The sequence below is a fragment of the Pseudopipra pipra genome, chromosome 3 (assembly GCF_036250125.1).
Source record: "Pseudopipra pipra isolate bDixPip1 chromosome 3, bDixPip1.hap1, whole genome shotgun sequence".
In the NCBI taxonomy this organism is placed as follows: domain Eukaryota; kingdom Metazoa; phylum Chordata; class Aves; order Passeriformes; family Pipridae; genus Pseudopipra; species Pseudopipra pipra.
The window spans coordinates 9,260,319-9,285,467 of NC_087551.1; the positions used below are offsets into that span (position 1 = coordinate 9,260,319).

General features: G+C 40.0%; 1 protein-coding gene and 1 long non-coding RNA gene across 4 annotated transcripts in view; one reads left to right on the plus strand and one right to left on the minus strand.

Moving 5' to 3' along the window:
• ACTR2 (actin related protein 2) lies at positions 1-23,739 on the minus strand. 2 transcript variants are annotated; one of them, XM_064647632.1, is made up of 10 exons: positions 23,574-23,731; positions 17,387-17,497; positions 14,465-14,479; positions 12,198-12,413; positions 8,564-8,636; positions 6,535-6,671; positions 5,603-5,752; positions 4,762-4,907; positions 4,264-4,396; positions 1-3,079 (listed from the first exon to the last, which is right to left on the minus strand). In XM_064647632.1, exons 1-10 carry the CDS (start codon positions 23,619-23,621, stop codon positions 2,909-2,911), a joined length of 1,200 nt encoding a protein of 399 aa, XP_064503702.1. In that variant the 5' UTR covers positions 23,622-23,731; the 3' UTR covers positions 1-2,908. The 2 variants fall into 2 exon arrangements, with proteins under 2 accessions (XP_064503702.1, XP_064503703.1); XM_064647633.1 differs by lacking the exon at positions 14,465-14,479 and having other exon boundaries at positions 23,574-23,739.
• LOC135410826 (uncharacterized) overlaps positions 23,711-25,149 on the plus strand; it is an 18,781-nt gene continuing 17,342 nt past the window's right edge. For both annotated transcript variants that reach the window (XR_010428892.1, XR_010428893.1), the window contains exons 1-2: positions 23,711-24,176; positions 24,875-25,034. This is a non-coding gene — a long non-coding RNA (uncharacterized LOC135410826). The remainder of the gene's footprint in view (positions 24,177-24,874; positions 25,035-25,149) is intronic.

Below are 25,149 nucleotides of genomic sequence, written 5' to 3' on the forward strand. Positions count from 1 at the left end.
TACTTTGAAAAAAATCTGATTTTATTTTTGTATTGAAAAGACCTGTCAATTTAAATAGATGTTTATTTCCATTCACGGTCTCAACCAGTGTTGTGTGTTAACATTATTCAGAACTGTATAAAAAGCCATTTGTGTTACATCAGTTAACATCCTAGAACACTGGGGGAGGGGAGGGTTTGAAGCAGCTTAACATTAAAAACAGGATGTTCCCAAAAAACTTACAACTGATGCGGCATCTTCTATTCTAATTTTATAGGAGCTGAAGCATTTTGCAAATACAATTCAAGTTATTTGGTCTTCAGGAAAAAAAAAAAAATATTTTAAAACCAGATTGCTTTCATAGCAATATTGAAGCTGTCAGCTGAGAGAACACACACACACACACTCTTGTGTGTGCAAACACACACATGGAGAACCACACTGAGCACAACTGGAACACCCCATTCAGTACTTGGATTACATATGTGTTCCTCTGAATCCACGATAACAGTTAATTTAAAATGCTAGTTGCCTCTTTTTTTTTTTTTTTTAATATATACATGGTTTCCATGGAAACCCAAGATTCTGCACAATCAACTGACATTTATTACTCATGGTGCTGTGAAGTTCTCTAGTGAAAGGGCCAAATTCCAAAACCTTTACTCAAACATGCACACACCTAACCGAATCCAATGGACAGGGGAGAAGATGGTTTAGAAAAGGGGTTGCAGGGTCAAGGTCTAGATTTGAAAAACCACATGACAGATTGTCATTCAAAAAAAGTTTTTTAAGTCATTCTTTGGTTTATTTCCATGATTCCCAACACTGCCTGAAAAGCCCAGAGACAGTCACTTGAGAAATCATAGCTCTAAAGCAAGCCCACAGCATTTTTTTAAGTCTTGTGTATTAAATGTTTAGAAGACTACAGGAATTCAGAGTACCCCTTACATTCATGTCCCCAAAAATCTAGTAACTGCTTAAGTGCATGCACTGAGGCACGACCGGCATGCCTGTAAATTCATATTGTTCAAGTTAAGAGTAAATATAGCTGCAAAAAACCCCACCCACCTATAATTAAATGGTCATTACTAGCAATACTATAGTGACTGTCTTGTTATTAAAGAAATGCAGACATGGTTCCTGCCCCTTTGGCTCGCTCAGCCAAAGGAAGCTGTCTGCTCGATTTAGAAAGAAAGCAGATTTTAAGAATCCAAGGGAGTTTAATATTTCTGTGTTCCTGGGGTCAATTATTAATGTAAAGATGTAGACAAATGGCAAGTATATGAAAGCATCTCTTGTACATTCCAAGGTTTGGAAGTCAAAAGCAGATCTTAACTTCCCTATGCTTAAATGTTATGGTAGGCTTCGAAAACCAGCAAGAAGTAATGTATTATTTCCACGGAAAGCAAAGTAGAACTAAGTCTAACTGGCAGTTTTTGCTATGCTTACTGTAAGGCAGATTTTATTGCAAAGATAGTTACCAGTCTGCTAGTAGGAAAAAAAAAATACAGGCAACTATACTCAGAGAAGGTGGCTGATAATTACTAGTGACAACTTCTATTTTTTAGAACAGCTCAGCTTTAATGTACTTTCTCGAAAACAGCATTTTCATCACTGGTTTTCACTTCCTTCCCCATCCCATGTTAAGTATCAAAAATCAAGACGGGATAGAATGAATTGTGGCTATTTACCAACCAACAACATCTCATATTCCAATGTTATTTTTAACTGGAAGAAATATAAGTCATTCTTTATAACCTACTGCCACTGGTTGTTTATAAATATCTGCTTGCTGCAATAAACACTGGTCATTGAAATATTCATTTGCAGTAACTACTTGGCACTAGGTTAATATACTTGTAAAGTTTAATGGAAGTGCTTCTGATGTACACACAAGCACTCAAAACATCAGACTTTTTTAAAACTTAGTTCTGGGGGTTTTAATATCTATAGTTACAGTTTTCACAAGCGTTTCTGAAAGTATTAAATCACTTCAATAAGTTTAGAGGCTCCTGTCTCAGCATATCTAAGTTTCTCAACAATTACAGAACAGCTAATTTAACATTCTTGCTCCCTATGCTGAGACAACATGGTACCAAAATTTAGTTATAAAAAGAGGCATTTTTGGTCAGGCTGACCCCCCCCAGCTGTCCCTTAACAAAAAAAAGCAACATAGCTCAAACCTGTCTCCTCTCTCCAGAAAAAAAAAAGACACCTAAGGCCACAAATGTACATTTGCCAGAACATCAGGTGTTGTCTCCATTTGTGGCAACTGTACATTCCCACTTTAAAGAAATACAGTCTGAAAGCCCCATCACCACCACCACCTTTAAGGATAAACCCCCTCAGAAGCCAGTTTAGGCAGCAGTGCATATGGAACCACATTACATGGAAACGGTGTGTTAAAGCCATTCCAGCTACTTCAACTAGTTTCTAGCAATGTTTAATCAAAATTCCTAATTTGCAGGAAAAGAAAAAAAAAATAAACTTGATGTAGAGAGAGGCATAAAGATGCAAAGATAATCACCACAATGATCCAACAGCAAAAACTCTTGTTTAAAGGTTTTCTTATGCTAGAAAAGGCACACAACCCCTTGTGAACTAGAGACAAAAGCTAGTAGGACTACAGCAATAAACCCAGAAGAAAAAGCCTACCAGAATTACCCAATTGCCTACTGGGAAGGAACAATGAAGTAGACAGGCTGCTCTTGCTCCGTTTTGTTTGCAGGGAAGTGGTCAAATTTAATAGTCAAATTTAGCCACATTAAGAAACGTTTAACAAAAGCTACCCCAAGAAACCAGAACAAAACTTGACATTTGGGTCAAAAGGCCAAGACAGGCCCTTCCATAGCATGTAGCTGAGTGAGTTCAGAGATTGGCAATGAAAGAAAAAAAGCTTTAGACATGTGATGGGAACAAGCTTTGGGATTTATCGAACAGTCACACCAAGCTTCTCCAGCACACGCACTCCCTTTTCCTGGTATTCTTGTCGGGTCATCCAGAAGTTGTCTTTGTCTTTCATGATGTCTGCTAGAACCGCGCCCCCCAGGAACACCATGTGCTTCCGACGGGGTGGATCCTCGATTCGGATCTTAAATTTCTAAGAGAAAGGAAAGAAACTGTTACTGGGATCCCTGAAACAAAGCCTTTCAAAGATAAAACCGGGCTTTCCACCAGAACAATGAAGTGGAAACTGTCTAGTGAGAAAAACGTGACCAAAGAACTGAAACGTCAGCTCACCGGGCGCTCCGTGTGAGCCTCCAGCTTGTGCAACACAAGTAAAATAACTACTTTGCACTGGAAATTAGAGACAGCTATTGACACCTCCTCCAAAACTGTACTTTCAGTATATCCACAAAAAGTCCAGGAGTCAGAATACAAAATTAAAGACCCAATTTTTGCATTTCATGAACACAGTAAACAGTGAAATACTTCATAAGCTTCAATGGCTAAAATTATCAGAAGTTACCAGATCATCAAATCACAAAATATTTTAGAATTATACCCAGTTTTAGAAGGATAGCCGAAACAGATTTTAAATTTACACAACCAGCTTAACAAATTAATATTCCCTTAAATTCTTCAATGCTAAAGCTCTAACTTCAAGAGCAATAATGAGTACAGTCATTTGTGTGCAATATTGTCTCAGTTGTAAAACATTCTGTACAACTGAGTCATTCCATATTGCCACAAAAGATATTTAGAGGACACTGTATTAAGAATCAGGGAAGTTCAATTTAGTGCAACATTGGAAACTCCACTCAAAGGAGTTTTCTCTGTAAATATCTCCTCCTTGAAAAGCAGACAGCATTATAACACAGTGTTACTTCTGTAATGCATGTGTGGCTGTTGCCTTCTTATCACAGTGACCAATGAAATAGGAAAACTTATTCCACTTGAACTCCAGCCTCTCACTTTTGAGTATTTCATTTGTAGTATGAATCAAAACTTTCAGATTAAAAAAAAAATACTTTTGCCCAATGATGACTTTAAGGCACAAATGACTTTCCTTAGCTTTGTTTAGCCTACATTACAAGTTGTGTCCTAGCCCATTTTATATTCGAACTAATCCAAGACTTAAGGAATTACTTGCTTTTAGCACGGACCAAAAGGTGACTATTGCAAAGGAAACGCAGGGGTGTGAAGAACAGAGAGGCAGCGATTTTTGCAAGTCACATGGAGGGCCACCCTCAGCCTCTCATTTTTGACTACTTGGTTCCCTCTAGTGGGGATTCAGGGTAAGACTCCGTGTCCCCCCAAACGAAGCAGCCACTCAATACCCACCGAGAGCTTTTCCACATCTCCTTTCAGAACTCGTTCCAGGTAGAGTTGTTTCAGTTCCCGCTCCAGCCGCGAAGGCAGCCCGGGGTACATGGTGGACCCTCCAGACAGCACAATGTGCTTGTAGAATTCAGACCTGACCCAAAGAAAAAGAGTCTTTCTAGTGTTGTATAGTTTACCCTGATATGAGGGGTAGGTACCTGTACGGACAGGGAAGCAAATACAAATCTAAAAAACGGTGACTACACAAAGACAGACTTGCTCGTGCTTTACCACAAAGCAGCAGTAAAAAAAAAACCTGTGCTTTCAAGATTTTATCTGCTCATTCACACCAAAATAGTTTCCAGACAACCTGCTGAGCTCCAAGACCACAGCCTGAGCCCCTCTCCCAGCATACGCCCTCCCCTAGCAACACCACATTAGTGTCTAAAGCAAAAGATGTTACTTTGAATGCAGTTCTCACATCACCCCTGCATCCTGACAGAGGATTTGTGCTCTTACCTGGTATCAATGTCAGCGGCCTGGATGGTGTTAAACAGCAACTCAGCCACACCAACCCCTTCTACATTTATTAAGTGAGGCTGGAAAAGGGCCTCGGGTGCCTCGAACCGTTCTCCACCGACTTTGATAATCCTGCCATCCGGGAGCTAGTGAAGCAAAAACACCATTGAGAAGACTACTTTTAGCCACTTGAATACTAAAAAAAAACAAGAGGAAATGACCTACATTGCTCCCTAATGTTTTAAAACAGGAAATTGTTGATACTTGTCAGCACTGCAAGAAGTCGCTCAGTACTACTGAAAGAATACACAAATTCTTTAATCACTGCAACTCACTCTGAGACATCAGGGACCAGACACATCCATACCAAACATTTCCTTACAATACCAACTCCTATTATCAATTTAAAAGCTGATCTTACAGCAAGAGTAATGCTTTTCTGCAAATTATTTTCTCCCATGTGTGATCACAGGAAGTTTCCACTAGGAGCAAGTTTACCACTCCTGACAGCAGATATCAGTCTCATATGTCTCACTGTTATATGGATGAAGCTGAAAGAATTTGATATGCTGGAGTAAGTCCACTTTCCCTACAAGTTCCCACACTGTAATAGTCAAATTTCAAAGATCTACAATGACAAAAACGAGTGCAAAGTCTTATGGAAAATCTGAAAAGAAAAAAAGCTTTTAGAAGCTTTTCCCAGAACCAAGTAATCTGATTCTAACAGACTCCTATGGCTGGGAAACGAGCTACTGCCAAGAAAAATCGTGAAGGAATCAAAGCTAAATCAATTTAAACCTAGGAAGTTTAGGACAAGAAAAATTGTCTCTAAGACACTTACCGTGTAGGATTCAACTAATACTGTGGTCTCTAGTGCCAGTTTCTGCTCCTGTTCAATGTTGTATCCCACGTAACAGAGCTTTTCCTTGATCATGCGAACGGTCTCAAAATCAGCAGAATGGTTGAAAGCGTAACCTCGCAGCAGGAGGAGCTGGAGGGAACACAGCAGGTTAGTCCAGATCTCTCAGTAGAGGTGAACACTTAAACACGTATCTTTAAAAGCTCATCTCCCTTTTTTAACTGCAAATTTAGTATTGAGACAAATCCATCCTGGCATATCCGTTACGACCAGAAAAGTGGAATAGCAGCAGCGTGACTCCAAGTGGGAAATTTTCTTCATCACTACAACTTTCAGTGTAACCATCACAAAGACAAACTAAAGATAACCAGAATAATTCTTATATTTAGCACTTCACTTCAGAACACTCCAGTGTTCCAGTTTAACCATAAAATTTGTCAATCCAGAATGCTGCTTATACTTAAAGCACCCAAACAAACAAGCTGTCTTTCAAACATGTTGTCTTGTTTAATAATCAGGGAAGAATCACTACACTATTTTCCACACTGTAAGAAAGTCTTTCTGAAAATAGATGAGTAGAACTGAGAGAATACAGTTTAGCTTTCATTTTATGTGTTGAGAAAGCCAACTTTTGAGGTTTTCCTTCCCAAATATGGAATAAATTCCCTTCCCACAAGACTGCCACTAAGAAAATGTGATGTCTCTGAATAACATCAATATCATCACGTGTGATTTACATGAGGAAACATAAGAATAGACTGAAGGAATAGAGAGACAAAGGAGTTCTTTATCTAAATTAACATATGAATAATAAAGGGAAACTGTATAGTGGTTTCTTGCTATCAAGGGATTTTAACTTGAACCAAAGTACCACAGATACCAGCCTCAACCTTTAAGAACTCTTCCCAGCTTACCTTAATGAGGTACCTAGTGATATCCCTCCCAGCGATATCTAACCGTCTCGTGAGATGAGGGAGAGAGAAACCTTCATAAACTGGGCAAATGTGGGTTACACCATCTCCAGAGTCCACAACAACACCAGTCAACAAACCTAAAAGAATGGGGAGGAAAAAAAAAAAAAGTGCAGCTTTTATTAGTACTTTCGTAAAAAGAGCAGAATAGGAGCGAGTTTAAGATTTTTTCATTGTAATCTTAACACAACCTCTGTTCCCTCAGTCATCACTGGATTTTAAAGTTAATGTGTTCATAGTAACAAATGCTTTCATATATTTTTTTAAAAGTATTACCTCTACTTTTACCTAGATGCTTAGAACTCTACCGTTTGCAATTTTACCTGGTGTTTTGACATCTTAAATTGCACTCTAATTAAAGAGAAGATCTATGCTCATTAAATGCTTGTAGGGGCACAAATTCCTCCACAGATTCCGCTGTATATGTGCAACCTTATATTAATTTCTCAAATATGAAGAAACTTAAGAGATATTCAGGCCACAATTTTACCTTGTTACAACGCTTAGGACTTGTTGATTTTGACTGGTATTCAAAAAACCAAAGCAATGCTTTCATAAGGTGGAGAATATTTGGACTGCACAGCATACACCTAATTTTTTCCACACAGAAGTAGCATTAGGCTGAATCGGATCCACTGTCATGGACTAAAAGAAGTCAACTCTTATGGAAAAGGTTTACCACAAAACCATTAACTTCTAAGGTGTACAAAACTGAGATATCATAAACATGCAGAAACATACGTTTCTCTACTTTAGAGGCACAAATCAATGGTGAAAGTTGACCAGAAAATAGTTTTATAGTTTTTCACAAGCTGCCTAAAGCAAGAAAATATATTTTAAAGGGAGACTTTAAAAACACACTGAAATGAGGCATATCTCTATGTAACTTTAGCCACTACTTTAACCTTTAATATAATATAAACAAGATGTTTTAAAGGGCTTTTTTAATTTTCAAAAGCAAATGTTTTATTTATGGGCCCCTTGATTGTTACACCTTAGAAGGTCTTCAACTTTGTTTTAGATGATGGTATGTAGAAACACTGCAGACTGCTCTAAGTTGTAACACCATTTTGTTACTCACGAAATAATTGAGCACTACACAGTAAGGTACATGAACAATTACAGCAGATTTTAAGACTGTAGATGTTAGTCAATTAAATACTTAAAAGAAGCAAACCAAAAAAAAGCAAGGGGAAAAAACATAATAGCACAGATTGCAGTAAATAAAATTAATATTCAGGTGTGCAAAAAAGTGGTTTTGGTTCAACTAGTTTTAATGACTTGCATAACAGAACCACCTTTCCAGTACCTCATCACTTTGCCTCTTGGACACAGAAACTACAATGATGTGTTAATGGACAAGGATATTTATGTCCTGCTATGTGACAGCTAAATACACCAAGCCACTAATAAACAGATGTAAGGAGTCACTGTATTAGAACTGATGTGCTTGAGTCACTCCTTAAAATCCTAAATGGACTGCAGCCAGTGGTAGAATTTCCACTGGATTTAGTCAATCTGTAATTTTCTGCTCAGACTGAGGATCTTTTAACCTACTTTATCAGCAGCAAAAGACTCAACTTTCTACTTATTTTTCCCCCTGAAAATATTGCAAAAGTCACACAATCATTATCTTGAAATTCACTCATGATCAGAAAATCAAAAGTCAGCCATTAAGACTTGGCACCAAAGGCAAAACAATCACACCCTGAAACAGTAACAGTTTTGATAAGCCAGGATTTTGCATTTCCAAGCATGTCCCCGAATGTTTGTAATCCATGACAATAACACTGACAGTGATACCCATCAATATTTCCCCAAAACAAAAAGCAAGCCTGTCAGAGCTGAGTTAGAGCTGAGCTTCCTCAGAGAACAGCCTTGAATTAAGCCCAAGACCCAGTGATGCCATATTAGTACTTTGGCTCAGCAACACATTTTTAAACTAAAGAGATTTTAGGTTATTTTTGCCTACCTTGAGCATACAGAGTAAGAACAGCCTGGATGGCTACATATACCCCAGAAAACTGGTACGTCTCAAACATAACCTGTAAGATGAAGGCAAAAATTAGCTCCCAAAAGCAGGCCAAATACTAAAAGAAATTTCATAGGTGTTTGAAAACTGTATTTCTAGCATTTTATATTTTTACTAATCAAAAACCCAGTAGTACATTCAGTTCTATACCTCACCTGTTCACACCAGATAAGACACATGAAATATTTCACATCTGTTTAGCAGAATGCTTACAAGAAAACCCTTACAAGAAGGGAATACTCACAAGAAAATCCACACACCCCCTTCTGCAGCTTTACTAAGCCCTTTTCCAAAGTGCTTAATGAGTGGGAGGCAGTACTTGCAGACCAGACAAGCACCTCATTACTGAAGTGTGACTTGGGAACGAAATGTTTGTTAAAGGTGTATCCTCTAAAACGAAGTTCAGGGTTTTATTATTCTGCATATCAAGCCTCACAGACTTTTTACAACTGCAGATTCTGTCAAGTAAAACCAGGCTCCTGTGCATCTGGGTCTAGAACAAGTCCAGTGTCACAGGTTTTTCTCTGCATCTGGGCCACCTTTTTCCCTTCTTTAAAGCACAACCAATGGCAAACTTCTAAAATTAGTGCAAACTCCACTACAGACAGAAAACTGCAGGTTTGCAGAACTCATACTGAAATATAAGAAGTAACTGCTTGTCTTGCACATGAGGTTCCCCTAACCACTAAACTAGTTTCAGTGAAGAAACAGGCCAAGATTAAAGGATGTAGGGTTTATAGGATCTTGTCTTCTTTATAAACACAAAAAAGGCCAAGTAAACAAATCATACTGTACAGCAATTTTCCCCTCAAAATGCTTTACCAGGAAAAACGGATGAACTCTGATTATTTCAACACATAGAGAAGTTTTGCTTTTGCTACTCTGCAGCCTCCTGAGCCCTTCTGCAACTTCTAGGATTAGAAACTGATTAAATCCTAAGTACTCCCACAGCTCAAGTAAAAGATATCCAAATATTGTTGAAGAAAAAAGCTGATGCCTGACAATTTTAGAATTCTGAGCTATTTAAGGAACCTCCTCTGTTGGAATAATGTGAAAAAGAACAGAAAGGGAACAGTTGAAAGGGCAGCAACTCAAAGAGATTCCATATGAGTAGTCATTGTCTAAACCCAACACTATTCCAAGTAGATGAGATTTTCAAACAACGTGCTTATTAAATGAAAAAATAACATAAGGAAAACCTAAATTATCAACTTCATACAACAAAATGAATACTCAAATGGCATTAGTTACTGCCTTCACATGTTGTACCAAACCCTTTTATAACCTATATGCAGGCCTTTTGGGGGTTGTTATTCTTTCCTTCAAGACATATTTGACATGAAAAATGCCTTGACATGGGACATATATGTTAACAAATCTTAAGATGTAAATACTGAGCAGGATGTTCTATGAAAAGATTCTTCTTCCCTTGAGAGCAGATTTTGGATTACCTACAAAGTGATATTCTAACTAGAAAGGAAGAACTAAAAATTGGGAAGAATGGTAATGAATTCTAGTCTGGGATTAGAAGTGACTGTGCTGGAGTATCTCTACAGCTACTTGATATGCCATTACAGTCTGGCTGCTTCTGAGGGTGTTACAGAATGAGAATGCAGCAGAGAGAGACAAACAGCACTTAGTTAAGCTGAAGAGCAACCAGTGTCCTGTAGATGCTGTGAAAGAAAAGGCACTTTTTAAATACATATTTTACAATATAGCTGTCATGTGAACACCTGCTGCCTTACTCTGAGGCTGAGTTTGATGAAGAAATGAGGTAAGGAATGAGAATTACTAAAAACAGAATGAGGGACAGCATATGTAATTATCTATCCTCTTGATATGGTCCAGATGACTAAGCTTTCCTTTCAGAATGCTACTGCACTGTATCCTAAATTGCACAGACATTATTATATTTATTGCAGGCTTTAGGAAATATCTTCATTCAGTCCTCTGCTTCACACTGGGCTACCCTCCCTGGAAAGGAGGAGGCCATGTCAAAAACGGAAGGAGTATAAATACATCGTGATTAAAATAAATATTGCAAGTCCTCATAACATTGTGTTCCATTAAAAATATTAATAGAAACAATGAGCTTCTGTGTAACTCGAATTTAAATTTACAGAAAGTGATTCTAGTTCTCACTAATCCTCTAGATCACGATTAAGTATCTGCAATCTCTGGAGTGGTATAAAAAAAGCAAACGGAGCAATGCAAATATTTTATCAGAGTTCAGAGGCCATACTGTTTTCAATTTATGGTATAAAATTGCTTGGTACCAGAATAACTAAAATCCAGCCTTTTGTGTTCAGCAGGAAAACAGAAACAAGAACACTATTGTAGACAGCTGAAAAGCAAAGAAGCCTGGGCAGGAAATACAGCCATCCCTGCTACATGGAGGCCACCCAGAATAATCTGCTATGCCTATCACACCTCAGCTGACTGATGTGCAGGACGTGGTGTTACTAGTGTTGCACTACATAATAGTTGTGTAATAGGTCCCTAATGTCCACAATTGCTAAAAAATGCTGAATTTAGATTGCACGGTTTGACTTTTTTCACTTAAGTTTTACCTTTGCTAGAATTCATTTGCTCCCAAGTCCCTGAAAGAAAGGATTAGCATAAATAACATTTGCTGCCATGTTGCAAGGAAAAAAAAAAAAGCACTACTGTACTTGTGACAACAAAAGGATTTTAAGGGAAAGGTCAGCAGGTAACAATAAATATAAATTCTTATTAGAATAAGCAATAAATTTGGGGGAAAATATATATACAAGCTTTGATATTCAAAGTTCTGATAAATGGATATGGTTACAGACTTGGAATCCATTTTTCCCATTCTATCAGGTATTCTAAGAGCACTTTTTTTACATTACATTTTAGTTACACTGAACACTTACATTAATTGAAAATACCTATGATGCTTGAGAGGAAAAAAAAAAAAACCAAACAAAATGGGAAACTAAACTTTTTGTTCTCGTCAAACATTATTGCTCTTCAAAACTGTATCTTTGTCACATAGTACTGCAGCTAAACAACATCTGACAACCTACATGAACACAAGGTTCTCAGAGGGCAGCCCTCTGAGATCGAGGATCCAAGAACCAGGCTTTCCTTCTTAGAAGGCTTTCATTGATAATCCCTAGCACTAATTAATGATTAGTGCATGGGTTGTCATCACACCTTTGTCTTGACCACCTCCAACAACACCGCTCCATCTGGTGAGCATCATCCAGCTCCAATCTCCTCTGCAGCATTACTGGCTTACAGAAGTCCAAGTCATTTAAAGTAATTAACATTCATCCAATAGCTCATAATCAACGAATCTTGGATATACGCAGACAGACATGTATTCCAAATTCTGTGTTCTAATGACAAGAAGCCTGCTACAGCTTTTGAATGAGAGCAGCTTGTTTGAATTTAAGCTCAGGAGCATTCATGACTGTGGTTGAGGATGAGTTTTGGTTAGAAAACAGAACTGCTTTGCCTCAGACAGTCACTGTGTGTTGATGGAACAAAAAACCTCTTAGCAATATTTCAAGGACAGTCTCTATCAGCTTCTACGAGACAGACATACCTCCACAATCTTCTCCCTGTTTTTAGTTGGATTCATGGGAGGTTCTGTGAGTAGAATTTTACAATTTTTTGTGTCAATATTAAGTTTTTCTGGTCCAAACGTGTAATCCCAAAGGTGCTTCATATCATCCCAGTTTCGAACTATGCCATTCTCCATTGGATAATTCACTTCCAGCATCGACCGTAACTCACTGGCTTCATCACCAACCATGAGATCCTGCGAAAATTTTAATACAGAGACACGTCAGTGCTTGCAAAGTTTTCTGAACACCAAACTCCTCAAGAATGACAGTGAACTGCTTCAGCCTGTGTCCAGCTGTGTTCTTAAGCAATGCCCACATTTTTGAACCATTTTCAGGTACTTAGGAGAGAAGTAGAATATATTTCATGTAGTATTTAAATTTGGCTGTTACCCATCCCAAACCTTTTCCAAAATGAACATTATGAATTCAATTAATTCAATTTCAATTAACCTTAAACAAACCAATAAACCCTGTTAGAGACTACGAACACCTCTGTAAGTACAGATGTTTCTCCACTGACACCTCCAAAATCATTTTATCAAATACTAATTTCTAAGAGCTGAGATGCAAAACAGCACATAAGGGTAGTAGGTGGGATTGGCAGAGTATTTTTCCATGCATGTTGCAAATTTCTGTGCACAATACCAAAAAAGGAATAATGAGTGGTGAATAAGCATACCGAACAGTAGCAAAAGCAAATAAGAGATTGTAAGTTCCACACTAGACATTAAAAGAAACAATGGTTTACATATTGCCTGTGTCAGTAGGGTGTGAAGAGACACATCTAAATATAAAATATAACCTCGTCTGTTCCTTGCCAGAAGTTTCAAGTCAAAAACCCAAGTAATGCATTCTTGCACAAACACAACCAACTAATGCAGTTTGTATAGTCATTTCACACTGATTAAGCAATCTGTTTATTAAAGTTAGTTATCCAAACACTGCAAATTCAAATTAGTAGCATCACATCTTCTCCTTTCCCATGTATTTCCCAGAGGAAGCATGTACAATAACGTCTTATCTTCGCTCCCTATTATATCCCACAGTTGTCTGGGATAAAGAAGCCTGGACTGACTCACTTGTACTTAGCCTACAAGAACATAATTCTAGATACCAATAGCCCTGTGTCCATACTAATATTAATTGCCAAAAAAAAAAAAAAAAAAAAAGGCCAGCTGCTTCATCCAAAAATATGCCACTGCAGTTTGCAGTTGCTGTGGCACAGCAAACTTGGAAGCGAGGATTACTCAACCTACTACTCAGTGCCAGGGAAAAAAAGATGCACAGCAAAAAAAATCCGGTGTCTGGTTTACAATGCCCTTAACAGTAACCTCGTTACTGCTGACTATATAAAAAAAAAGTTAATTGAAAATAGTTTAAGTCACACCATTCTTCTTCCACCCCCTCTCACTGACAAGGTGTTTTGTTTGTTTTCCTTGCACAGCAGATCACACTTCAGCTCTCAACTGTACAGAACACAAAAGTCAGGACTCCGATGTTTTAAACCAAAGGTACTCTGTTGAAACCGTATTATTAGAACTCCACCACGCAGCCACACTACTCATGAGAATTTAAGACGACAGAAACTCCACCAGTTAGAAGACTTGGAAGCCTTTTTGTGCATTGTTCTCTGAGGCTCTCTGCTGCCGGACAGGACACAGCCCAGGAAAAGCTGCTATTCAAAGGTGCAATGTGAAAGTCGCACGAAACTTTCACGTCCTTTTAAAACAAAGATAAAGGGCAGAACAATTGTTCTCTCTTGAGAACATCAGTGCTAGCACACTAACAAACAGGCACACTTGGCAGGTGAAGAGGAAGAAGGACGACACAACTGAGTTTGCAGAGAGGAATCAGTATCGTGACATCCAATATTTCCACCACTTGGTTACTCAGGAATGTTTGTCTAACTGAAATCTGAACATTTCTTCAAACTCTCAAGTTTTAATGTTAAACAGAGCACTTTCTACTGTTAAAGATGCTGAGTTCATGTTGATCTTTCAGTGTTATTCTTGCATCTTGCAAAACTACAGGTTATGTAGCACTTAGAAGCAACACATAAAATATTCTCATTAATTAGTTTTGCCAATAAACCAAAGCAATGAACAGTGTCCAAAATAAGTATGTATTCAAATGTAAAATGTAAGACAAGACAAAACAATGAATAGCATTAAAAAAATAACATAACAGCTACTAGGTCTCATCAAGCAAAAATGGTAAACAAAAAGCACAGGGGCACCTCACTTACCATCTTTTTGTTATTCTACTTCAACAGGTCAAGAAAGGTGAAGAAAAGGTAGAAGCAAGAAAGTCAGAAAAGGCCTAAATGAAATTCTCAAATTACTTTAAGTACACAGTAGAATTAGGCTGAAAAGAGATGCAGGTACAGCAGGAAATGATCCGAGTTAGTTTAGTTAGGGCCAAACTAACATTCTCAGGGTATCAGATTAAATTGTCTGTTTTATGGAAGCTAGTGCTACATGTCAGTGGCATGTCATGTTTAGGCATCCTAGGTTGCAAACAGGATCAGTGTATCTGCCTATCTCTCATAAATAGGATTCTGTGTATAAATATTCTGTAACAATGGAGTTTTACCCTGGGCAAGGTGTTTATCTGAAGCAGACAAGACTCTGCACAAGGCAATTGACCATAACTAGCTCTGACAAATCCTAAATTTATATTTTGTTTTAAAAATTTCATTTAAAAGATCCAAGAACTGAAAACTACTAATCAGTAGTGACTTACTAGTACCTCTAAACCTGCTGCAAAGACTAGTAAGTCAGTAAAAGCTAAGAGCAGCATCTATCCTTCTGGGTTTAGAGTTTTAAGGTTGCAATTTTAAGCAAAATAATCCCACTAATAACTGAACTCCTGTATTTATGTCCTGAACTGAGGACTCTGAGTAGGAGAAAAAGCTGTATCCCTGCTTCTAGCCAAAAGGAAAATCCATACAGAAAATATGGGCAAAGCAACTTGAAACTGGTAACTCGATGGATGAAAACCACTGTTTTGATCAGCTTCCAGGCTCTTTTCACAGAGTTTCCGAATTTCTAAGGAATGACAGCTTTCCTGAATAGTTTTGAAAAGTTAAACTCTTGCCAGCTTCCTTTACTCAGTTTCAAACTTATCCTGTAGGAACTCACAGTGAATGCCTAGAACTAAATTTTGGCATAAAACTCATCTGCTAAAATATATTTCTTTTAGGAAATCTGCAAGAATCTCACAAAGAAAAACAGCACTCACGCTTAACAAGTCTTACTACTGTATAATCCTACTGGGATACCCAAAGTATCTGTGGCAGGGATTTCTTCTCTTGATACACTGCTTCCTTAAGAAAGGTGACAACTTGTTATAGGCAGATGCTACAAAACTTGTAGGAAGACTCTAGACACGGTTTATACTCTGTACAGTATGCCCATGTGATCCATGCTCAAGCAGAAGACCAGCAATGCATGTGAAATTATAGTTTACTGGTTCTTTTGCACTGATCTCATAGCAATTACCCACCTCTACCTCCTATCTTTTTATCTTTTCAATTTAACACTGTTATCTGTAACAATATTAAACCAAGTTATCAGGTAATCAGAGGATATCAAAACTGGCAGGACAGGCTGTATCAGACCAGCTCGAAAGAAAACACAACTTCAACAGTGAGATTTCATGCAAGAAAATCTTTTTTGGACTTCGGACTCATAAATCACTGCACAACTTTCATAAAACTTTACCAAGATCTCCTTTAAGGAGGCTCCTCACATCAAGTTCAAGTAGATACCCAAAGAAACTCCCGTCCCCAAGTCTTGCAAGAGAAAGGAAGATGTTTTCCCTCTCCTTACAAAAAAATCCTCTCTACTGTGAAAGGGAAAGATCTCCATCCTCTCAACCAAATTGTCCTAGCTGACACAAGGTAAAGCAGTATTGCAATATTAGCAACGCAAAAAAAAAAACCCCTATGAATGCATTTTGGGAAGGTTTGATGTCTTTCAACCTCTTGACTTCCTTGTGTGGCCTTCTGCTGATATTACAACTGTTTTACAGGCAGTAGCAGAAGTCAGATAACTCAAGTTCTCCTTGTCGACTACAAGGTTCTGAAAATAAAGAACAAGACTGGGCCAACTTTCTCTTTTCCTCTTCCTAAACTGCTGTTCAGAAGCAATAAGGAAAGCAAAATTGAAAGCCTGTGTATATATGGTCCTACTTGACCCTCACTGGCCTAAGTGAGGACTTCTACAATTCTGCATTGCCTCCTGCTTCTCCCTCGCTCTCCAAGTGGAGTTTGCACAACTCTGTAGTAAGGCATTCAAAACTTTACCTGACAAAGAAATCCCTCTTTTTCAACTGGATCAGCTCACTAAAGTGGCTCACCACATGCCTGCACAAGCAGCATGACCAGCACAAGGTGAGAATTGTGTGGCTAGAAGCAAGAAGGGAGGATGTGACCACAGCAGGGCTGAGACATTTACTGAAGCCTGTATCGCAGAAGCAACTAGTAACACTCAAAGCATTACTCTGTAATTATAAAACAAGTGAGAAATGACAGCTCCCTGGACTTCAGAAAAAGATTCTCAAACAATGGTTCTCCCCTCATGTCTTGGAATAACGTCCCAAGACAAAGCAGCCTGGACAGAGCCTCTCTAACTGCTATGCAGTACCTGGGTCCGTCAACAGCAAAAGGAAAACAAAAACAATAGAAACAATGAAATGCAAACACAGCCAAGGTTAAACATCTCATACAAGATCACAGGTGATCAACTGTGACTAGAAAGCAAATCGTATAGAAAGACCTGGAAGTTCCATCGGTTCTTCAACACTATCTCAGAATCTCACAGTACAGCTTGGTGACAGTCAGTTACTTCTGTCCAAATTCTGCCTTCTAATCGTGACATTATTCACATATCAGCATTTGAAGCCCCTTTTTGCCCAGAACCACTTGAGCCCTACTTGCTGCTTCCTCAGGTGTACTACCTTGAAGGCCTCCAGTGCTTTAGATTACCCTCTTCATAACCTTATATAGTTTGTGACAGGCTAAAATCCAATACAGAAATTAATCAAGAAATACTGAAACAGCATAAAGGGGAGTTAAGAAGAAAGCATTTCCAAACATAACGTAAGTCAAAAGCTGCCCTGTGTATCTTCATCTGTCAGAAAGAAATAATAATCAAAAAAAATTTACCTTGATTTCAATGTTTCCTACTTTAGCAGTTGATCTTATAATGGGTCTTCCAACCAAAGCTGGAAAAATGTGCTCTGGAAAATTTGAGCCTGCATAGCCACATTTCACAAACTGAAAAGGAAGAAATTATTTTATTAGAATATGCATTACTTTTGCTAACCAATAGAAACCTCGTTTGGGGTAAAAAATTAGAAGTCCAAATTTAAGAGCATGCGTCCCACTGGAAACCAATTGGATTTATATTTTCAAATCAATTTTACACATTTCAAATGATGCATTAAAATATTACAATATTTTCCAGAATGTTTTCTGAATCAATACTGTCGGATTTTTAAGACATGGTATTAAAACAACTAAGTACATTGTGAGGTGTACAAGAGTCTGGTGTCTGAATTTGGATTTGGCCACTCCATAGAAAAGTCCTTCAGCAACCTGAAATCCGTAATTTTATAATAGATCACCTTATAATGAGTACCCAGTGAGACCTCATTAAATCACCTCTCCAATTAAACCACACAGTAGCATAATAAATTACACATCAGAAAAAAAAAACCAAAACCTTGTGAAGTCAAGTTTTATACTCTTATAAAAAGTGCTGAACTGTGAACTAGCAGATAAGTCTATGCAACTCAGGTGGATTTCTCAAAGTTCCATAACTTTCAGGGTTTCTTTTAAGGATAAAGTTTCCAGTAAGCACTTCTAAAACCAACAGCACAACCAAAACCTCAGATGATGGCAGTTCACACCAAACAGGATGCTCTGAAAGTGTTTGTTACCCAAATATATACAAAAGGAAGCTTTATATCACCAGGTCCCAAGATAGTATATACACTAAGAAAACAACGACAACTTACTGAACATTAAAAAAAAAAATACAGTCACTAGAGGAAGCTCAGTTGTTAATCATGAACTTTAAATGTGTCAGCAAGAAGTTACAATTTTAGTTCACAGGGAACAGCAAGTTATGTTCTTCAGCTGTCCTACATGCGTTTATCATATGCACACTTTGCATCTTGCACTGTATTAACATGCCAGAACAAAAACAATTTCACCTGCAGAGTTACTCAACCACAGAGGTGCAGCAGTGGTAACCCAGTACCACGGGATCACTCAGGCTGGAGGGAACCTCAGGAGCTGTCTGGTCCAGCCTTGGGCTCAAAACCAGTCACCCCTGATCTCAGAGCAGGTTGCTCAGGGCTTTGACCAGTTGGGTGCTGGAAGCCTCCAAGGACAGGCAATTCACAGTCTCCTTGGGACCCTGTCCCAAAACTTAATTAGCCACTTCAGATTGTATTAAAAGCTATCTGCTAGCATTTTCAAAGCATTCACCAAGTCTTCTGGAGCAAGGTCTGAAGGCTGCCACTGGAACAATTATCCCAGCAAAGAGTACAGCTAATTGCAGTGAGAGGAATTTTGTCATTACACTAACGGGAACATGAAAAGTCACTTGCTGTTGCTTGTAATTATTCACCTTACTGCAGTAAAAAAGGATACCTGTTTGGGAAAGAAATTTATCAAGTCAGTTACAGAAAGAATCAAAGAGATATTTTAATTAAATATGGGGTAATAGAGGGAGAAAGGATTTTTTTTTTTTTTTTTCGCTTTTTTGTGACCCTGATTTTTTTCACTCATTCAGTGCTTGCTGTCTCCAAAGGCAGAGCTGTCTGGAATACCTGACGAATGACACTGTGTACACAACGCATTTCACTCATTCTACTTAAATCCGAAAAGGCAGGTACTTATCAATTCTTTTGCTTGTGTTAAAGCCAGAAGTACCTAGGAGTTATATAGATCTTATCTGTGTGTTCAAGAATGCAGTGCTGCTATCAGAAAGCAAAGAGCAGCCTCAAGCATTTCTGGATCACACTACCTGAATACATCAGAAGACTTTACCAGAAGTTTTAAACTTGAGGAAACGCATGAGACATTTTGAAGGACTGAGCTGAGTCCAAATAATGGTGTCCAAATTTAAAGGAAAAAAAGCTCCCTTTCAGGCTTAACAAATTGCTGCATAAAGGGCAATCACACAATTTTTGTTGCTTCTACAGTATGGAGGTATGCTTGTTATAAATTTCACTGAGCAGGGCCTGGTCAAGCTAGAAGGAAGTTCTGTGAAACATCCCATACAATCCCATCCTCCAGCTTAGGGCTTCCTGAATTGTTCCAAGTACAACCATAAGCAGTACCCCACACGCACTTTTGCACCCAAATATTTGTCTACAGCTTTTCCTCCTTTTCTGCCCCTTCCTGCCCCCCCAGCGTGAAGCAACTTCCCTACCAGTCATCACCCACCGCGGTGGTCAACAGAAGTAACAGGACAAATAATATCTAAATAAATCTTTACAACTCAAGCTCCTGGAACACCCCTCAAGAAGCTCCACTACCCACACTTTTAAACCCTGCTGGAACCCCAAGATTCATAAAGCAGCCACTGAGATATGAGATATGCACTGACTACTGCACAAAAATCAGCAAGTGCCTCTCAGCCAACCTTAAAAATACCTCTCAAAATCACACACAACTACGCTGACCTAGAAACTGCTGACCTACAAAACCACTATTCTTACTATTTGATCTCAATAGTAACTTCCAGACCCCTTCTGCATTAAAACCTTGACATACCCTCCCAGGAAATTAACTATGTTAGCAGTGAACAAACTCTAGATTTTAAAAACAGATTGTCATTTCTCCAACCAGCCTAAAACACAATCAAAACCAGATTTAAAATATGTGAACTGCAGTGAGTGAGATTAAGCTTGGACACTCCCAGTCTGTTCCCCACCTCTCTCAGACCAGAACAGACTACCTTAAAAATTACATTTTACAAAGTTCTATAGATTTAGCCATACACAGACAGAACTTTAACTCCTCTTCAAATTTGAAATTTCCCCCTCCAGTCTACATAAAAATTTGGTGAACATGAGAGCAAGTGAGCCTTGTACCTCAGCTTCCCCATCAATGGGAGCATCCCTGCTGGAATATTCTCCCTGACATAATCCTGAATATTCAGGTGGTTCAGTATGTTTGTGATGACCCAACGCTGGCTGAAGAAACCAGACTCAGCAAAACTACCAATAGGTAAATGCACCTAAAAAAACACAGCTCTGTATAATAATAGATGCTGGACAGTTCTTGATATTTTGAAGGGGTACAAGAAACACAAGATACTTCTCCCTCCTGTCTGTTACTGGGAATCCTCCAAAATCTTCAAGTAAACGTTATGAGCTGCAGTAACCTGGAACAGAATCGGCTTCTCTTTTCTAGAGCCCAGCATGAAACGCTCACTGTTCCTGCCGCTCTCAATTTGAAACTCTCCAGTTTAAGTACAATGTACTTGTTTCTCTTCCATGTCTTACTGTGCCCACCTCTCACAACAATTATCAGCACAACGCTCATGTTTCGAACAATAACATGAGCACTCAATGAATTTACCCATTTCTGTAGGGACTTCACCACCATTTATTTTTGCACACATTTAGAATGTTTTAAGAACAGCTACCTAGCCCGCCTGTGTGCAAGGCCATGTATGTAAGAACTTTTACCATATATAGTTTCTTCTCCATTTCACTGTGGTTTATACTGACTCTTTCACTTCCTACTGAGTCATCAAACACCAAGAACTCGCATGTATAAGTATTCTTTCAAACTAAAAGAATGAGGAAGCTCACGAATAGGTCACGTGATGAGTTTTAAAATGAATGCTAATATTCTTATCAGATCTCTGTGCTTGATTCTTTCCATTGATGCAACTCCCAAACAAAAGCCCTAAACACAGTTACAGCAATTTTACAGGCCACTAAGTAACTTACCATTTGTCCTGTAACAATAAGAACATCCACCTTTAATGGTTTAGACCTTTGAGGTGCCATTGCCTCCCTCCCTCCTACACTACATGTTGCAAGAACTTCCTTCTAGTCATCTCTTCCTCAAATATTGGTTGCAGCTTAACACATTCAAAGCCCTTGTGCAGCCTGGCAAGAGCAGTAGATTTCAAAGACAAGCCTAAAGTTAAAACCTGCACCTGATTTTTCCAAGGATATTCTCCATTTTTTTATCTAACATTTCTGACGCCTGGTAGGAGATCTAATTTCAATCACAGTTTTAAGTATGACATATCAGAAATCACTCTGACATTATACATCTCTTGTCATACAGGAAAAATATTATCATCAAAATACTGGTTTGACAATGCAGAGCTACTTGATAATCTTCAAATGCAGTTGAGCCTCAACGATTTACTGAACAGAATTTTCTTCTTCGTTATCTCAATACTAGTTCAATTACCCCAATTCGATCTAAATATTTTGAGTTTTACTGATTTAGCCATTGTTTCTTGACATTCTGCCCTCCCACCCAAGGAGCTCTGTGGCCAAGGTACTTCCCTACACACGTTGTTCTGCTCAGAGGCCAAACACGACCCAAAGCCACACAAGCTGGAGTGACCCAGGCCCCTCCTCTCGCACCATAAAGGCACCTTCCACTGCTGGGAGGTTTTTTTATATCCTGCTGGTACAACTCACAGAGGGGAAAAAAATGCATCAATCCAAGATGTCCCTGGAATTAAAAGATAACCTTATGTCGTAAAGAAATCTGTGTTGCACACACGGCTTGGGAAATTTGATAAGGACAAAAGCTTTTATCCATGTCCCACACCTGAGACCAGCCAAGGCACAACACTGCTGTCACTACCAATACACCAAACATTTCACAACTCAGTGATTGTTGCCATATAAAGGACCATAGCAAAGGATGAAGCTCTTTTTTTTCTGTTTTGGGCCTCACAACAGGGATATTAAATAATAAAGATATTATTACTGAAAAACCACAAACAACAACAACAACAACAAAAAAAGCAAAGCAGCTTCCATATCCCTTTGTAAGAAAAAAGTGCTAAATGTTATTTTTTTTCCTTTCCTTTTCCTAAAAGACACTATAAAAAGTGCCAAATGTTCTAGACCCCAGGCTTAATAATGATAATTTTTGCTATAGGAGGAAAAATGAAGAGACATTAAAACTGTCAAACCCCAGACCTGTCAAATATGATGTTCTAGTTCTTCTTCCTGAACCATTCTAATCATTTCAGATGCTAATTGAAGAACCCTCTAATTCAGGATGCTGAATGTCTACCAGCAGCATCCTTTGTCTCAGCTGTTCTCTTCCTAGGCTTATAAAAGAACAAAAAATTCTTTTTTATTCCAAGCGTCTATATAAAATAAAACTTCTTTTTTTTTTTGCCATTCAAAAGATCTTAATGTACCACCAGTTATGTTAACTCTCCATAATAAAAATGATATTGCTTTACTACGGGAAACCCTAGATTGCTAAAAAAAAAAAAATTACCATGGGGAAATAGCATCTTTTTTTTTTTTTTTTTTGCTCTAAAATGGTATCTTTTTCACTTCCTGTCGAGGTGCCTCGCAGCCTGACAAAAGGATGGATTTCCAGTGGGTGCCTGCACGCTCAAGGCAGCAAGAAAAGGTGAAAAGGACGGGGAAATTTAAAAAAAAAAAAAAAAAAGCCAATTTTGAGGGTACGTTGTGGATCAGAAAGGTATTTAAAAAAATGCCAATTTTGAGGTTACACTGTGGATCAGAAAGGTACTAATGAAAGGATGCTTAAAAAAAAACCAGAAAAAAACAAACAAACGAAAAAAAAACCACCACAGAAAACCAACAACCCCACCAAAACATTTCCCTGAACTAATAATCCTGCGCACAGAGGACACATCCTGGTTGCCCCATGTATAATGCGCTCATTCAGAAATTCTAAAAATCGGTATTTTTGACTAAACTCGCGTCGCTACAGAGCCTCGCTCAGGTCACGCGGAGAAATCAGATACCGACGGTAACACGGCGAGAGGCCGAGGGTCCGGGGGCGGGCAGGGCAGCCCCGGCCCCGCATCCCGCCCGGTGGTCCCCGCTGGACTGGGATCACGGGATCAGCGGGCGCAGGGCCCGGAGCTCCCCCCGCCCATTCATTCCCGGGCCCGGGATGGCGGCCGGGCCCGGCGGCGGCAGCGGCAGCACGGCCGGGCGGGCGCGGCCCGCGGGCGGTGCCGGCAGGAAGCCGGGCCGGCTCCGGGAGCGGGGAGGGGGGAGTCTCCCGGCTTTTTCCCCTTCCCCCTCCGCCCCGGCGGCAGGGCGGGTCCCGGGCGCCGCCGGGGAGAGAGAGAGAGAGAGAGACTCACCCCGGTGCCGTTGTCGCACACCACCACCTTCCTGCCCAGCGTGTCCATCGCCGCGACACCGACCGCGGGGGCTCCGCACCGGCACCGATCGCGACACCGCCCGCGACAGCGACACCGGCAGCGGCACCGCCCCGACCTCCGCCGGGCCCCCCGCGCGCGCGCGCGCACGCCGGAAGCCGTCAGCGCGCGCCGCCCGCCCCGCCCCGCCCCGCCCCACCCACCGCCTGCCCGGCCCGGCCCGGCCCGTTGCCATGGCGGCGGGTCCGCGGCGCCGAAGCGGCCCCCAGACCCAGTCCCCAGGTCGCACCAAGTCGCTTCGTATCAGGAACAGGGTGGCCGGCAGGACCGGAGAAGCGATTCTTCCCCCTGCACTCGGCACTGGTTAGGCCGCACCTCGGGCGCTGTGTCCAGTTCTGGGCCGCTCAGTTTAGGAAGGATATCGAGGTGCTGGAGCGTGTCCAAGGAAGGGCAAAGAGGCTGGTGAAGGGACACAAGTCATGTGAGGAGCGGCTGAGGGAGCTGGGGTTGTTCAGCCTGGAAAAGAGGAGGCTCAGGGGAGACCTCATCACTCTCTACAATTCCCTGACAGGAGGTTGTAGCCAGGTGGGGGTCAGTCTGTTCTCCCAGGCAACCAGCAACAGGACAAGAGGGCTCAGTCTTAAGCTACAGCAGAGGAGGTTTAGGTTAGACAGTGGGAAGAAATTCTTTGCAGAGAGAGTGGTCAGACATTGGAATGGGCTGCCCAGGGAGGCGGTGGATTCACCATCCTTGGAGGTGTTTGAGAAGAGACTGTGGCACTCAGTGCCATGGTGTAGTAGGCAAGGTGGTGTTGGGTCAAAGGCTGGACTCGATGATCTTGGAGGTCTTTTCCAACCTAACTGATTCTGTGACCTAAATCACACCAGGTCCCCCCAAGTCACCAGATGGGACTGTTTGTTTTCGTCTCCTACCCATGCCCAAGCAGGGACAGACCCTCACCCCTCAGACCGTCCGCTCCCCGCAGGGGTCTGTCTGCCCACTCTGAGGGAAATCGGGCATCTGCTAGAAGAACTATTTGTAATGAATATTGTGTTGTTTTCATAGATCAACATCCCGGGAGAGCTTTTACTCTTCCCAGGTTTTGCCCAGGTCTGGAAAACAGTTTGTATTTGTGTGATGGGCCTGGAATAAAAGGGGAGGTTAAGTGTGATCTCCCGGCTCCTCTCCGGCAGCCTGGTATTCGTTTCATGTGTTGCCCAAAATTCCACTGACTTCCACAAGAAGTCAGGAACAAACCAACACCACCCCCATTTTTCACACAGAATTACACAATCAGTTAGGTTGGAAAAGACCTCCGAGATCATCGAGTCCAACCTGTGACCAAACCCCACCTTGTCAAGTAGACCATGGCACTAACTAACTTTCTTCCATGCCATGAGCTATGTCAGTCCACTACCAACAGCAGCCTGTTACAGAAACAATGTAAGTATAAGGGTTTTTGCATAGTTATGAGAGTTGCATATGTGTAGATGTATATTATTTTATTTATATACATGATTATAATGGGTTTTTTTCTACCTTTAATTTTACAGAGTAG